At 35.0% G+C, this 17163-nt stretch overlaps 1 protein-coding gene across 1 annotated transcript; it reads left to right on the top strand.

The window, feature by feature from the left end:
* Positions 1-4199: 4199 nt before the first annotated feature.
* On the top strand, positions 4200-16632 carry LOC132053467 (uncharacterized). The gene is made up of 3 exons (XM_059445512.1): positions 4200-4399; positions 5159-5296; positions 16365-16632. The coding sequence occupies exons 1-3, from the start codon at positions 4309-4311 to the stop codon at positions 16379-16381; spliced, it is 246 nt and encodes an 81-aa protein (XP_059301495.1). The 5' UTR covers positions 4200-4308; the 3' UTR covers positions 16382-16632.
* Positions 16633-17163: the final 531 nt, after the last annotated feature.

Below are 17163 nucleotides of genomic sequence, written 5' to 3'. Positions count from 1 at the left end.
TAAGATCAAATGAAGAAGATGTGGTGCTATGAAGGAGTTGCGGTCGCATCTCAAGAATGCGACATCGCAAAGTGGACGCAAAACATCACGAGGTCTCAGAATTCAAAAAGCCCAAGCTGAAAGATGCGACCAGGATGAGGTTGCATACTTCTGTTGCGACCGCATTCATGTTGCGACCGCATTCGCTGCATCGCAAGTCGTCACTTAGTCCGTTTTTGCACCTTTTGTTCTCCCTCTATATATACTTGTGCTTAGGTTTCACATTATTGAATATTCCCTACACAGACTTTTTTATTGTCTTTTAGCATTGAAAATCAGTGATTGAAGGTTTTGAAGGAGAATCTTGTACTTTTGTCTTCATCTTCCATCCACTATTGTAAGCTTTATGAATATTCACTTTACCATTATCTTTTATTTAATGAACATGAGTAGCTAAACCATTTAGCTAAGGTTGTAGGACCAATTGTGTTAGTTATGTGATTGAGTTTTTTTATTCCAACTATATTTGTACGTTAAAGGTATTTTCTATTAACTCTTTATGCTTGAACTACTTTTAATTGTGGTCAACGTTAGTTGTGCCTAAACACTTTTATTTTTCTTGGAAAAGAAAGTATAAGTTAGGTAAATAGTTAAATAGCAAGAATTTGGAGCTTTAAACCCCACCTAATAGCTTGAGCTAGAAATAGGAAAGCTACTTGAAACTAAAAATGGGTATTCATATTTGTAACATTTTAAGGCTTGGAAAAGCTTAGTAATGAGATTTATCAATTTGGTTGAAAGACTTTTGGTAAAATTAAGCAACCCATTGTTTACTACATCTAAACATATAAATAACTTGAATTAATACCCAATCGTATTACTTTCTTTTGGAACCACAACCTTAGTCCTCTTACCAATGGATTAAATTTCACAACAAAGATTTCTCTAACAATTAATGTGACAAAAGTTCAAATCAAATATTAGTTATACCCCTGTCCGTAGAAATATAGACTATTAGTTGAACATTACACTTACTAAGTACATTTCTTCGTCTTATTCCCCATGGGATTCGGCCACAATCTCGTTTGGGTTCTATATTTGACCAACGACCGCTTTACTCCTATTTTTAAGGGTGTAATTTGGGCGTATCAAATTTTGGCACCATCATGGTATATAACAAAATCTGATATGGTATTATGAATGATCAGGTTCATTTATTCAAAAAGGCACACTTTTCTTGGAAAAAAAAAATCTCTATGATACCATCATCATATATACATATATTCTAATGGTATCATTAGGAATGCTTTAACCATTCAATGAGACACTCCTCAAGACCATGGGTACCATCATGGTATAAAAATATATTGAGATGGTATCATGGAGGAATAAGAGAAGGGATTTCTAGTCCTCCATGATACCATCACGATATATAAATATACAACGATGATATCATGTAGGAAGGGTTTTGGGCGATGGGGGGGGGGGGGGGGGTGCATCGGGTAATTACTTTAAGAGGGGCATGGGGCTGGTAATTATTTTGTGTTTTAGGGTTATTTGGTTAGTTTGCCTTAATTATATAAGTTTGATATGATTTTAATAAATAAATTCAAATTAATTGGGCCAACCCATTCAATTGGCCTACAACTGATTAGCCCACTTTATTAAGCTTAAGATGTCATCTTATTTTAGAGGCCCAATTTAGTGTCACGTGTCAAATGATGTGGCACGCGGGGTCAAAGGGAAACCCAGTAGGATCGTGCCACATGTCCAAATGACATAGCATGTCTAGTTAAATCAAAGGCCAGTTAAAATGCACCACGTGTATAAGTGATACGTTCCAGTGTCTACTAAAAAAAAGGGTAGCTTTTTTTTTTTAAAGCCACATGGCTTTTTTTTAATCAAAAAAAAAAGCTAAATGATTTTTTTTTAAAATTTCGTCAACGAAAAGGGTATATTTGCACCATTTGTGTAACGGTAGGAGTATATTTGCACTATTTTGTAATGGTAAGGGTATATATACACCACTTTTTTAAAGACGGGTATACTTACTCTAAGTCACAAAGTTGAGGGGTATATTTGCACCTTTGCCCTAAGTAAAATTTGAGTTTAAAGTTTAGCCGGCGTTTGAAATGTAATTGAAAAATAGTCACTTTTTTATGCGAAAATAAGATTTAGACAAAATGGAGTTAAAGCTTTTACATGTATAACTCTAGTGAATTATGATGGAGTTTCAAATTCAAGGACAAAGTTCTTGAGTTTTTTCAATTGTAGAACTACGGACTCTATGACAGAATACTCGAGTTATCAGTTGTAAAACCACAAACTGCATGACTCTTTCCTTGAATTCTCAATTGTAGAACCATAAACTATATAAGTATTTCCTTTATTTCTTAATTTATAAACCACGAATTACACGATAGAACGCTTGACTACCACAAACTCCAAAACTCTTACTTTAAGTTTTCAATTATAGAACCATAAATTCCAGAACTCTTCCTTTGAGTTCTCAGTACCACCAACTCTGTGACTAATTTCTTGTCAGTTGTAGAAACATGAATTCGCTGACTCTCTCCTTGAGTTCTCAGTTGTAAAACTACAAACCTAATGAGTATTTCATTCAATTATAGAACCATAAATTCCAGAACTCTTCCTTTGAGTTCTCAGTACCACCAACTCCGTGATTATTTCCTTATAGTCTTTCATAAGTTCTTAATCATGATAGAAATGACGAACTCAATGACTTCTTCATTGAATTCTTGGTTGGAGAACCATAAATTCAACGAAATATATTTTCTTGGCAATAAGGTTGTATCAATGTTGTACCTGTACAATAAGAAAATTTGAGAAACATATGTAAAAGCTATTATATTTTCGAGATTTGATCAACATTTATGTCCAATCGTATGAGGAAATTTGAGCATAGTGTCTTGAAATTCAAATTTATAAAAGTGAAATTTCATGACAATGTCCTGAAGCTAGAACTTGTACCAGTGAAACTCAAGACAGTGGAAGAGGTTCGAGAAGGAGATAGTTCAACCTCCATGAGCTTTTTCTCGGTCGATTTGGTTCGTTTTTCTATTGTTGCTTAAAATCAAAATCTATTCAATTTTTTTTTTCATTTTGGTTTGATTATCACTTTAGTTTGTTTTGTAAATTTTTCGCGAATACCCCTACATATACCAAGTAACAACAATTTTTTAAAAGGAAAAAGTTGTTATAAGTTACACACCGTAGTTGTCCAAAAAAGCCATTTACACACCTTAAGGATCCTTAAGAATAAGAGGATATTAAGTCCTCCGTAAATTTAAGGTGTGTAAGGCTTCATTTGTTTGTACTTAATAAGGTCTTAATCTTGATCATTCGGATAGCAGTCATTAAGTCCATTTATTGTTTGCGTCTGAATCTTAGTCATGAAAAACTAATGACTCTTCCCTTTTTAAAAGGGAAAAGGACACTGTGTGACCATCAGAAATTTTAATGACCCAAATTATATAGTAATGATGTATTTTTTAAACACATATTGTAGGGATACATATTTTATACAATAATGATACAGTTTATATACATATACAGTAGTGATACATATTCTATACATATGCTGGAATTAATTGAAAAAAGACTATCAAATGAAATTAATTTTAAAAAATAAATAAAAAAGTCTTTTAAGCTTCTTGGGACATCTGCGTGCCGAGTTTGGGTCGGATGACTGCTTGTCGTTTCAATTTTTTGTGCTTAGTGCCCTTCAAATGCAATGGTCTTTAATTTTTTCCCCTCAAAATGGTGGTCTTTAATTTTTGCCATTTCGCCTAATATCATGAGGTTTGGGGTTCGAATCTCGACTCAGTTAAAAAAAAAAAAAAAAGGAAGACAATTTCGCAAGGCAGAATTTTGTAGTAAAGTTAGGTCTGTTCAGGTCAAAATTAGGCTTTAAGACAGAGTTTTGGCATGCCTGAAGGCAAAACTCTACCTTAGCCTCAAAACTCTGCCTGATCAGGCAGGGTTTTAAGGCGAACTCTTCAAACTCTACCTGAAGGTAGCAAAAATCTATCTGAAGGCAGAATTTTATGTCTTGAGAATCCGAACTCTACCTTATAATTGTCAACTTGATAAATATAGAAATATACACTCACAAAAATGAGAGTCCCACACGTAACAACATTTTAAAAAAAAAAAAAAAAAAATGAAAATGAACAGCAGCCCAAAACCCGACCCAGTAGAATCCGATAAGGGTAAGTGAAATTTCCCAAGCCTACTGCTGACTGACCATTTCTTCAAAGAAGCAAAACCAAAAGTGCCTGAAAATCAAATCAAGAAAGAAGAAAAAAAATGCCTTTGAGTGCAACAATGGTTGGAGCCCTATTGGGATTAGGCACTCAGATGTATTCTAATGCCCTTCGCAAACTCCCTTACATGCGCCGTATGTATCCCTTTTTCTCATCCATTCTTCATATTTTAATTACAGTTCTTTTTTTTTTTTTTTATACATACCCTTTATTTCTTGTAATTTTAAATACACTTCTTTTTGGGAATTAACTGATTAAAGATTAGATTTTTTAGTACCCTTTATTGTATTTCACTATTACCCTTTATTTCTTGAAATTTTAAAAACACTTCTTTCTGGGATTAACTGATTAAAGACTAGATTTTTTCTAGTACCCTTTATTGCTTGAAATTTTTAAATACAGTTTTTTTTGGGATTCTAATGATGATTTTTTGGTTTGGGTTTTATAGATCCATGGGAATATTTGTTGGGTATGGGAATTGACAACTTATAATGTGCTTAGATGGATTTTTGCTACTGAAAATGCTAAAAAAAATTGAGTATTTTGCTTAAAATTTATTGAAGGAGATATAAATGTGAGATGGGTAATCTTGAAAAAATATTCATTTTTGGGGTAATTGCTTGTGTGAAACTTCAGATAGTTTACTCGTCTGGGTTTACCTGATAGGAGTAGAAAACGGGCTGGTTGGATCAGATATGGGCGGGTCAAAATCGGTTTAAACAAAAAAAGGATAAAATATCCGACCGGCCCATAGTTAACACGGATAAAAAATGGGTTAATGCCCTTCGCAAACTTCCTTATATGCGCTGTATGGGATTCTTGAATTTTTTTTTTTTTTTTTTTTTTTTTTTTTTGGGGATTTACTGATGATTTTTTTGGTTTGGGTTTTGTAGATCCGTGGGAACATTTATTGGGTATGGGAATTGGTGTTGTGGCTGCTAATCAGATGGTGAAATGGGAAGCTAAGAGTAATGAAGATCTTGATAAATTGCTTGAGAAAGCTAGACTGGCTAATGAGCGTCGTTACTTTGGTAAGTTTAAATTTCAAGAAAATTTGGATTGAATGTTGAGTACCAGATCTTTTTTTTTTTTACAGTACCTTTTTATTCTATTTTCATTGTTTCTATCTATTGGCAACTTAGGAAAGGCACAAGCTTTGAAATTGACAACCTCAGATGTGTTTAGCTGAAGTTCTACTACTGAAAATGCTAAAAATTGAGTCTTTTCCTTAGAATTTAGGGAAAGTTACACATTTGGCCTTACAACAAAAAATAATTACATTCACTAGCCAAATATGCACTACAACAAAAACAACAAACCTAGTGTAATCCCAGAAGTGGGGTCTGGGGAGGGTAGTGTGTACGTAGACCTTACCCACTTTGGGAGGTACAGAGGTAGAAAATATACACTATTTTGTAGATCCGTGGGAGCATTTGTTGGGTAAGGGAATTGGTTTCGTGGCTGCTAATCAGATGGTCAAATGGGAAGCTAAGAGTAATAAAGATCTTGATAAATTGCTCGAAAAAGCTAGGCTTGCTAATGAACGCCGTGACTTTGGTAAATTTCAGATTTTTTCTAGTACCCTTCATTGTATTGCACTGTTTCTATCTTTTGGAAACTGTGGAATGACTTAGGAAAGACATAAGCTTTGAAATTAACAACCAGAGATTTGCTTAGATGGAGTTTTGCTACTGAAAATGATTAAAAAAATTGAGTCTTTTCCTCAAAATTTGTTGAAGGATGGATATATGTGAGATGGGTAATCTAAAAAAACATTCTTTTTTTCAAATATAGTCAAGCTTCAGATAGTTTTCTCATCTGGGTTGATCATGATTGTTTGTTGGTAAAATAAATCATTTTATCAATTTCTTGAAGTTTCATATCAAGCAAATTTGGATTGAACCCCAGGTTTTTTCTAGTACCCTTTATTGCATTTCACTGTTTCTATCTATTTTTTCGAGAAACTGGTACTGAAAAATTTAATTCGAGAGAAAATTTCACTGTTTCTATCTATTTGCAACTATGCTATCTTTGAGATTGTCTACTGGGGTTGTGCTTAGATGAAGCTCTACTACTGAAAAGGCTAAAAAGTTGAGTCTTTTCCTTAAAATTTAGGGAAAGTTAAACATTTGGCGGGGCGTCCAAAAATAATTACATTCTCTAGCCCAATATACCAAAAATATACACTAGTTTGTATAAAACATGTATATTTTAATTAATATACAAAGAACATACATTTGTTGGCTATTATTTTGGCGGGCGGCTATACAGCATAAGAATCCCTAAAATTTATTGAAGGATATGCATGTGAGATGCGTAAATTGTATCATATCAAGCGAATTTGGATTGAACACCAGATATTTTTTAGTACCCTTTATTGTATTTTCACTGTTTCTATGCATTGGCAACTGTGCAATGACTTAGGAAAGATACAAGCTTTGAAATTGACAATTGCAGATGTGCTTAGATGAAGTTGTACTACTGAAAGTGCTTAAAATTTGAGTATTTTCCTTAAAATTTATTGAAGGGTATACATGTGAGATGCATAATCTGAAATAAAAAAGGATTCTTTTTTGTGTTACTCATAGTTAGAAGTGGCAAACGGGGTGGGGGGTGGGGTGGGGGTTTCGGATATAGGTGGGTCGAAATCGGTTTAAACATAAAACAGATAAAAATTCAACCCGCCCATAATTAACACGGATAAAAAATGGGTCAGGTTAGAACACAAGCTAAAAGCTGAAATAAGCTTAGACTCCCAGAAAGCAAGAACGCATGAAAAATAACAAGCAAACAATGAGAGAGAGAGCTAGGTTTGGCAATGAGCGTCCTTATTTTGGTAAGTTTCATATCAAGCAAATTTGGATTGAACCCCAGATTTTTTCTGGTACCCTTTATTGCATTTTACTGTTTCTATCTATTGGCAAATATGCAGTGTTTGAAATTGACAACTGGGGATGTGCTAAGATGAAGTTCTAGTGTTCTACTGCTGAAAATGTTAAAAATTGAGTCTTTCCTTAAAATTTAGGGAAAGTTACACATGTGGATTGAACCCCAGATTTTTTTAACACCTTTTACTGTATTTTACTGTTTCCAATCTATTGGCAACTATGGAATCACTTAAAAGGCACAAGCTTTGAAATTGACAGCCTGAGATGTGCTTAGTTGAAGTTCTACTGCTGAAACTGCTAAAAGTTGTAGATTTTTGTATATTTCGGTTAGTTACATATCAAGAAAATTTGGATTGAACACCAGATCTTTTTCTAATACCCTTTATTTTATTTTCACTGTTTCTAGCTACTGAAAACTATGCAATCACTTTGCAAAGACACAAGCTTTGAAATTGACAACAGGGATGTGCTTAGATGAAGTTATACTACTGAAAGTACTAAAAATTGAGTTTTTTCCAAAATTTTATTGAGGGATACATGTGAGATGGGTAATCTGAAAAAAGGATGCTTTTTTGGGTTGCTCACAGTTAGGAGTGGAAAACGGGCGGGCCGGATCGATATGGGCGGGTCGAAAGCGGGTTAAATAAAAAACGGATAAAATATCCAAACACCCATATTTAACAGGGATAAAAAATGAGTTAACCTACAGCCATGGTTTCAGGAATAGTTAGCTGAGAACACAAGCTAAAAATCGAAATAAGCTTAGACTCCCTGAAAGCAAGAACTCATGAAAACTAACAAGCGGACAAATGGGTATCGATAATGGATAATATCCATATTTGATCCATTTTTAAATGGTCAGTTATCCAATCCATATTTAATGGGTGGGATTGAATGGTTACTTGTCTTTTAACCATTTTGCCAGCCCTACTCACAGTTGTTTGTTGGTAAAATAAATCCTTGTTCTTCCAAAGGATGTAGTCGGTCAATGGGAGGCCAGTGTAATTGATAGAGGAATCCTCAGAAATGCGGGAACCATTCGTGATTCCATTCCTGAAAATTCTGAGGGATGTCTTTAAAGTAGTAAATCACCTGTTTTGAACTTTAGAAAAGTTGTCATTCAGGAAATTGGTTATCACTACCATTGAGGTCTTTTCTTTAAAAGATCCTTTATTTGGAGTCTATCTTAATTCTTTATCTTAATATGGTGAATAAGTTTGTAATTTTTGTTGTGTTTCATTGGATACTAGTTTTACTTTTGGGTTGAAAGTATCTAATTCTTGGATGTATGGATCTTGTTGTTCATTTGAGGCATCCCAAATCATCATGTAGTATGCTAATTTTACAAGGATTATTGAGCTGACCTTAAAGCTGAAGTGTGTATTGTGAGATTGAACTGAGCTCTAATAGTACCAGGACTGGCCTCAAAGCTCTGTTATGCATTTTGGATTGGAAGCCCTAATATTTCCAGTACCCTGTATAATTTTCCCCTTAGATGTCTTTTGCACCCTAACACTTTGTTTGGATGGTTGTTACATATTGTTTCATAATGTATGGTATTGTATTGTAATGTGTTATATTGTATCGTATTGTATTGTTTTGATTAGCACAACGTTTGGATAGATTGTATCGTTTCTCGTCGTTACATAATCTCACACATCAGCAATCTGAAGGATAAACTTACAAGAAAAGTAGGGTACCGGATAGAGCTACCTCAGAAAGTTAGGGTAAATGGTAAAATATAATTATTAGATAATAAAAATGAGAGGAAAAGATGAGGTAACAATGCAATAATACCAAATCGGTTGTTACATAAAATGGGACTTTTCGTCGTTACGTAACGACGGTTTTAACGATACAATACATTAAAATTAAAATAACAATCAAAACAAACATTGTATTTAACCTAGCAACACAGTACAATACAATAGGTAACAACCATCCAAACAAGCTGTAAGGGTGTGTTTGGTATGAAGGAAAATGTTTGCTAGGAAAACAAGTTCTTACTTATTTTCTAGTGTTTGGTATGACCCAGGTACTTTTTCTGAGCCAAGGGTCTACCGGAAACAACCTCTCTACCTCACAAAGGTAGGGGTAAGGTCTGCGTACATCCTACCCTCCCCAGACCCCACTTGTGGGATCACACTGGGTTTGTTGTTGTTGTTGGTAAGTAAGCAAAATAATATTATCCCAAGAACATTTATATGTAATCTAGCAAAACACTTTGGGGATGGAATAGGGTGGGAAGTGGGGCTTCGGGGGTGGTAGGGGATGGAAGGGTCAAGGGATGGGGTTGGGTGGGCGGAGAAGAGACAATGAACTTGGAATGTTTCACTTATGGGACTTGTTTTCCCTACTTCCATTAGGGAAGTCATTTTCCTCATTTTTAAAGAGCTTGTTTTCCTAGAGAAAATGTTTTCCAAAATATTTTGACCAACCAAATATGAGAAAATTGGAAACTTTTTTCCTCCATACCAAACACACCCTAAAAGTAAGTTAAGGAGCAAAGAAAAGATAATGGAAGAAAAATATGCCAAAAATAATTTTTGCTCAAGTGTGGGTTAGGTGAACGTCTCAGGATGGAATTCTGCAATAGAAAAAAGCTTTGTATTTAAGTGGAGAAGGGTAGAAGGGTGGGGCCATTATCCATCGAGTTTCAAACCATGCGCCTCTGGCCTATGGGATTTGTCGGTTACCAAGAAAAAAGAGTCTTTGCTTGGTGCAGCAACACATATGTTTACAGTTATCAACTGAGCCTTCATCTCTTTTGCTCCCTTGCTGCTTATACCGATTGAATTTCTTTTTCAAGAGGTTCTTTTCGGGCAAAACTGTTATTCCAGTGCTCATGGAAAAGGGATTATCAGTCTCGGTTGCATCTTTTTCACCCTTTGCCACAAATCCCGCACCTGCATATACCTTAAACATCTTTTGTTCCCGAATCTGATACTTTTTTACCACCATTGTTGAAGTAAAACAAAAAAGCAAACATTTATTAGTGGATAATAGAACCAAGACTGATGAATCTAGAATTAGATCAGACTATAATTCTCATGAAATATAGCTTCCATAGCTATTCAGATTTATTTTATTACACGACATAACTTGGTTTTCGTAGACTTGATTGTGAAAAGAAAAGCTTTAATTATACTTGACTATATTTTGTTTTCACCAATATAGGGTGTGCTTTGTGTTATAGGACTCAGGTGTTTGGTTTGAATTTGGTATTTGGTTTATATGACTGATAGGTTTTGTCTTGGGCATTAGGTTTATTTCTGAGGGTAAGTGGCTGGATGTTGCAACTCAAGGGACCACCATCTGAGTTGCAACTCAGGGCCCTTCCAAAATCTCCTGCCTCTTTTGGCTCTATTGGCCTCCTCCACCGAGTGAAATTAAAATAAAATCAACCCATGGCCGAGATCAGGAATACCAGTGGACAGGCTCCATGAATTAAATGTCCACTTTTGCAGCTCAGTAGAAACCTTTAAGTCCCCACAGTGTAGATCTTCCACCATGCATATTTTAAGAGTAGCAATTCTGAATTTTGTTATTTCTTTTAACACCATTCTATTAAATCCATTCTGGAAAATACGTTTACCTGATCAGAAAAAATTAAATCCATTCTGATCCAACTTGCATTGAATATGCTCTGCTGGCCAATTCAAACCCTTGACAACACTTGTGTAGCTCTTGGAATGCTTTTGAATTGCAGGACTGGAGTTGGTGTGGGTCTTTTTACAACAAACCTCCATTCTTTGTCTCTGCTATACCTGAATCTCCAGCATTTAGTGAGAATGATGAACCTTTTTCTTTGTCTCTGCGCAGTGCTAATTCTCGAGTTTGGTGAAGTTCTGACAAATGCACCTTTCTCTCAATTCGCTCATACCAAAAATCATGTTCAGTGGCTTTTTCTTTAATCTCAAAAGATTTCTGGCCAACCATAACAAGGGGTGTTGTATCCATCAGTGAGGGAAAGCAACCAGTTTTTATAAGATCACAAGTAAGATTATCTAGCGAAAAGTGGCCAGTGAGGTTAGGTTTGTGGGGAGGTGAAAGATGGAGGAGAAAGTGTAGTGTGGGATTGGAAAGTTAATCGGAGGGGAAGAGAAGGTAAGGCTTCTCTCTCATGCTCTAAAACGATTTCTTTCGAAGTGCATGTGAGGTTTTTCAATGGCCTCATAGAATATTTTAATGATGCTCTTCATTCCAACCATTCTACTGCATAGTACTATATTTAAACAGTAGACATATCTTATCAACACCCAAGAATCTAAATCTCCCCCACGCTCTGGAATGTAAATTGTGTTTCTTTAGTGATGCTTGATAAAGCTCAACCAAGTATTTTGACGTACGAAAGGTACATGACCAGTGTCCTCTTCCACTTCCACTGCATCGATAGCATCTATTTTTTTGAGCCATTTGTTTCTACCACTTCGTGCTTCTCATCCTTCTTTTTCCCCTTTTGGAGTGATTCTTTGATGAATGATTAGCCCCGAGGGGAAGAATTTTTTCTTTGACCACGACCATGACAATGACTAGGGCCATGACCTTTTCCACGCTTAGAGTAGTGGGCTGCACCTCATTCACTTCAGGGAGTGGTGTAGAGCCAGTTAGTTGATTTTCATGATTTTTCATTAACAAATTATTCGTTTTTTCAGCCACGAGAAGATGAGAATTCTATCCAGAATGCTTCTTGAAACCTTTCTCTCGACATTGCTGCTGCAGGAGCACAATCAATGCATGAAAGGTGGAGAGCGTCTTTTCCAGCATATCAGAATCACTAATCGTATCTCCACATAGTTTCAGCTAAGAGGGTGTTTGGATTGGCTTTTTAAAAAGTAGCTTATAAGCTAAAAGCTAAAAGCCATAAGTTGGAAATACCGAACTTTTGGCTTTTTACTTATTTTTGTACTTTCTTGACCTAAAAATAAGTGTTTAATTTTTATCTTTCCCAAACACCACAAACAGTAGAAAAGAGCTTAAAAGCCAATAAACACTTAAAATAAGCCAATCCAAACACCCTCTAAGATGTAATCCTGAACGTTGCAGTATTGTACTCAATAATTGACTTAAAGTCTTGTAACCTTAGATTGGGCCAATCGTACCGTGCTTTTGGGAGGATGACCATCTTCAGGTGGTCATACCTTTCTTTCAAGTTATTCCACAAAACAAGTGGATCATTAATGGTGAGATATTCAATTTTCAAAACTTCATGCAATAATATCATTGCTTTAGAACAATCTTGGTTGGATACTTTATTTTTTGGACTTAATGGTGTCTCCAAGACTCATTGCATCCAAACGGATTTCAGCATGCAACACCCATGAGAGGTGGTTCTTCCGAAATATCAAGGGCAACGAACTCAAGTTTTGTAAGATTAGCCAATGATTAGAGAGAAGAAAAAGTAGTCTTTAAATTAGTTTTTGAGACGGTAGAGCGTCGTGATGATAACGTGTTATAAAACAAAGATAATATAGAAAGAACCATGTATTTTGGAACTAGTAATAGAAAGGGAAGACAAATATTAGGAAGAGAATCGTTCCTTCTTTCTTTCCTTTTCTTTTCGGTGTATCAAATGAGAAGGCAAAACTTCCTATTTATAGAAAATTTTTGCCGCTCAACATACAACTTGTGCAAGTTGATCTACAACTTGGATACAACTAAGATACAACTAAGGTACAACTTTCAAGTACAAGTTGTATTATCATTTTAAGTTGTATTGTCATTTTAAGTACAAGTGGTACAATTTACGTTTACATGTGGGGGTACTGTCATATCTTGGCGATCTACAAAGCATTCTATTGTGGCTACTTCATCAAATCATGGTGAGATAATAGCTATTCATGAAGCAAGCTGATAATGCGTGTGGTTGAGGTAAATGATACATCTCATTCGAGAAAAATTTGATTTGGAATGTGACAAAATACCTACAACTTATATGAAGATAATGCAAAAGATGCATATCCCAATTAAGGGGAGGATTCATATAAGTAGATAGAACAAAGCACATTCCACCAGAGTTTTTCTTCACACACGATCTCCAATAGAATGTTGATATCAACGTATAGCAGATTCGCTCAAGTGATAATTTAGCGGATCTGTTCATGGGAATAAAATACGCGCTGTACTCTTTTTTCCTTAACCAAAGTTTTATTGGGTTTTACTAGTAAGGCTTTTAATGAGACAGCTAAAAATGCGTATTACTAGATATGTGCACTCTTTTCCCTTTACTAGAATTTTCCATGGGCTTTTTTCTAATAAGGCTTTAACGAGGCACATTATCTATTAATGAAACATCCAGGGGGAGTGTTATGAACTATTTTGACAAGTTGTATTTTGGATGTATTATTAATAGATAAAACTAGAAGTGTAAATTGTACCACTTGTACTTAAAGTGACAATATAACTTGTAATTGAAAGTTACTGTTGCTGTATCAAATATAACTTGTAATTGAAAGTTGTATCTTAGTTGTAGCCAAGTTGTAGATCAACCTGCACAAGTTGTATGTTGTATGTTGAGAGGCAAAATTTTCTATGAATAGGAAGTTTTGCCTTCTCATTTGATACACAAAGAAAAAGAAGGAAAGAAGAAAACACTCTCTTCCCATTACTAGTTCTAGTTAATTACACAGTTCTTTCTATATAGATTCTTTTTATAATAAAATGTGTATAAACTTTGGAATAAGTTTTTGGTTCAAGCCAATTGGCTCTTATGATAAAACTAGAAGCAACAAGTCACTTTAAATAAGTTTTTTACCCTTAACAACATTAAGCCTAACATTACAAGACTAGTCCTTGTGAGAAATTATGAGAGAAATATTATTATTGAATTGTGTATCTACATTTTTACATTGAGCCCTATTTATAGATACTACATCCCAATCCTTTTTTATGTAGGATACTATATACAAATCCTATTCCTGTTCTAACACTCCCCCTCAAGTTGGTGCATACAAGTCATATGTACCGAGCTTGTTACAAATGTAACTAATACGTTACATATGTAACTAATACGAGGACATGTGAGAGACTTGGTGAAAATATCTGCAAGCTGATCACTCGACCTCACAAATTTTGTAACAATATCTCCGGAGAGCATCTTTTCTTCGACAAAGTGACAGTCAATCTCAATGTGCTTAGTCCTATCATAAAATAGCGGATTTGATGCGATATGAAGGGCCGCTTTGTTATCACGCACAAGTTCCATCTGACTAATTTCTCCAAATTTTAATCTCTGAGCAACTGCTTAATCCTAACTAGCTCACAAGTTGCTACAACCATTGCACGATATTCTGATTCTGCACTAGATCGAGCAACCCCACTTTGTTTCTTACTCTTACAAGATACCAAATTACCTCACCTGAAACACAATATCCGGGTATAGCGTCTATGAATAGGGCTCAATGTAATAATGTAGATACACAAATCAATAATAATGTTTCTCTCATAATTTCTCACATGATATCAGAGCAGGACCCATCCCAATTATTATTTCCCGATAGTGGGCCCCATATTAAATTGCCCACGCACCAGATGTGGGGTGTTAAAATATCCCACATCGGTGGTTTAAGGGATGGGTGGACTCCTTATATGAACTTGGCAATCCTCCCCTCGTGAGCTAGCTTTTGGGGTTGAGTTAAGCCCAAGATCCATTTCTTTACGGTCCTAAAAAGATTTTAGAAATCAATGTTGATTCTACAGTAGTGGAGATTGACATGAAGGGCAAGCCTATGGATAAATTTCAGAAACTCAAAAGTTATCATCAGAAAGTTATCTATCTCAAAATGTTCATCACGAAGAGGAGATGCAAAATTTTTGCCAAATAAAAGCAGAAGCTTCACAAGGTAAAGATTTGGTGAACTTGGAAAACTTCTCCAAAAGTACCTAGATAGAAGCTGTCATGCTCCTAAACAAATTCTTCCAAAGTACATGGGAGGTTGTTTATTGGCCTATTAGAATATTTTAGTGATGCTTTCCATCTTTCATGATCTGAGGTCCCACGAGCTTTACATTTATATTCTAGTCAGGGAAAATATTGATATTAAAGAAATGTCATTGAAGTCAAATGTGAGGTATCAAATACTGCTTGCATCCCAATTTATGTGGTGGTGTTTGATTGGGCACAATTTTTTTTGGAAAAAGTACTTTTGAAACTTGTGGTCTAAGATAAACCATAGACATTTGTGTCTATAAATCATCTCATTAAGGGTAAAATGAGAAATTTAAAGTTACAATGTTAATATAGAATTGTCATTTTTTTTTTGGATAAACCCGTAAGGAAAGTGTCCACATAAAATGGGACGTAGAGAGTTGTAAAAAAGAAAAAGGACATGGTGTAAAATTCCGCAAAGTGAAGACACTAGGAAACATGTCGTAAGGAATCCTAATTTTTTATGTTAAAACTTCTTTAAACTGTCAAGTAATTTGCCATTTATTTGGCCTTAGGTTGAATAAACTCAATTATTTCTGAAAGCTGTGTGGGTTCGTTTACAGTGAGCTATATTGGCTGTGTAACTTTGATAACTTGATTTTCTCTCTTATCGACCATTAAAGTGTAGCCTAATGATCTGGGTTTTGTCCTCGAGACTAGGAGATCCTTGGTTCAAATGCTACCCAAATTGTGGTACTTATAGTTAAATATGTTAACAAATCACTTGTATGCAGGTGTTTGTTCTATCAGTTTGTGGTTCAAATAGGAGTATAAGCATCAGGCAAGAAAAAGTAATGTAACGGGTGATGCTGATTAAAACAAAGTCTCTCTATAGTCGTAACCTATAAAAACAAGAACAAATTAGCGCAGTTAATATGTTCTACTTTTTTCATTTTATGGATTTTGAACATTTCAGACATAAATGCCTTGAGCAGCCTATTGCTTCTGAAAATGTTCAAAATCCATTTTTTTACTTTGTTAAAATGGGATGGGAACATTTTGGTAAGCAGTGCATGAAAATAACGTGAAATTTATATCTAAAACCAGGGGAACCCTTTTGGAAACTCTGCATGCTTTAAGGTTTAGGCATTCTGAAAGTTACTATTCTGGGCTCTATGATTTTGTTGGAGTGGCTTTCTTTTATGCTATGTCTACCTATCAATATATTCTTTGGACTTATATTTTTCCTTGTCCTAATCTCAGTTGAACTTTGTAGTCTATCGGTATAGTATTTGGACTCTTATATTTTTCCTCCTCCTAATCTCAGTTGAACTTTTGTTGCAGATGATGATGAAGATTAAAATCATGGGTGGTCTCCAGAGAATATGTTGTTTGCTTAAGCAATTTTTTATCCTCTTTAAAAGGTTTGCAGTACTTTGATCTTTGTATCGGCGAAGAACACTTTGCAATAATCATATTTGAATGTCTTGCAAAATGTGTTCCCTAATAATGAGATCATCCATAGTCTCCTATGACTGTTTGGATCATTATATGTTACAAACCTCAAATCTCTTTTAACTTAATAAAAACAAACTCTCTTTTGCTTTTCTGATTTTTATACCTCTCTGAATCGAGCAATTTGGGTACTTAGCCATCTCTTAAAGTAGCTAAATTGTTTTGAGCCTTATAACTATGGATTACTGTGAGGCTGAACATATATCTGCTCTCTGGTTTGAGATCTGGTGTTTTCATATACATGTCGTAGATGTTTCATATACATAAACTTGTGGTATGGCATTATGCTAGCAAAATACCTTGTTGAATTATATGTTTCATATACACACACTGGTGGTAAGGCATTATGCACTGTCCAGGACCACGTTCATGGCTCACACCAGCAACAGAAAAAGGAAAAACAAGAACACGAAGAACAACTACTGCTATTTCTCGATTTCAAGCAAGCCAGCATTGGCGTTATTTATTTTCATATTCCCTGTTCGTCCATTTATAAGTCGGTAAAGAAAAAGCAATTCTATTTTCTTAAATAGAATGATATAGTGGTTGCATTGAGGTTATTCTAACTCACTGTTTATTATTAAAATCGTGATTTAAGTTTGGGATATCTATGCATAAAACAAGGTAG

Source organism: Lycium ferocissimum, chromosome 4 (genome assembly GCF_029784015.1).
Source record: "Lycium ferocissimum isolate CSIRO_LF1 chromosome 4, AGI_CSIRO_Lferr_CH_V1, whole genome shotgun sequence".
NCBI lineage: Eukaryota > Viridiplantae > Streptophyta > Magnoliopsida > Solanales > Solanaceae > Lycium > Lycium ferocissimum.
This window is presented reverse-complemented; position numbering and strand designations above follow the sequence as displayed.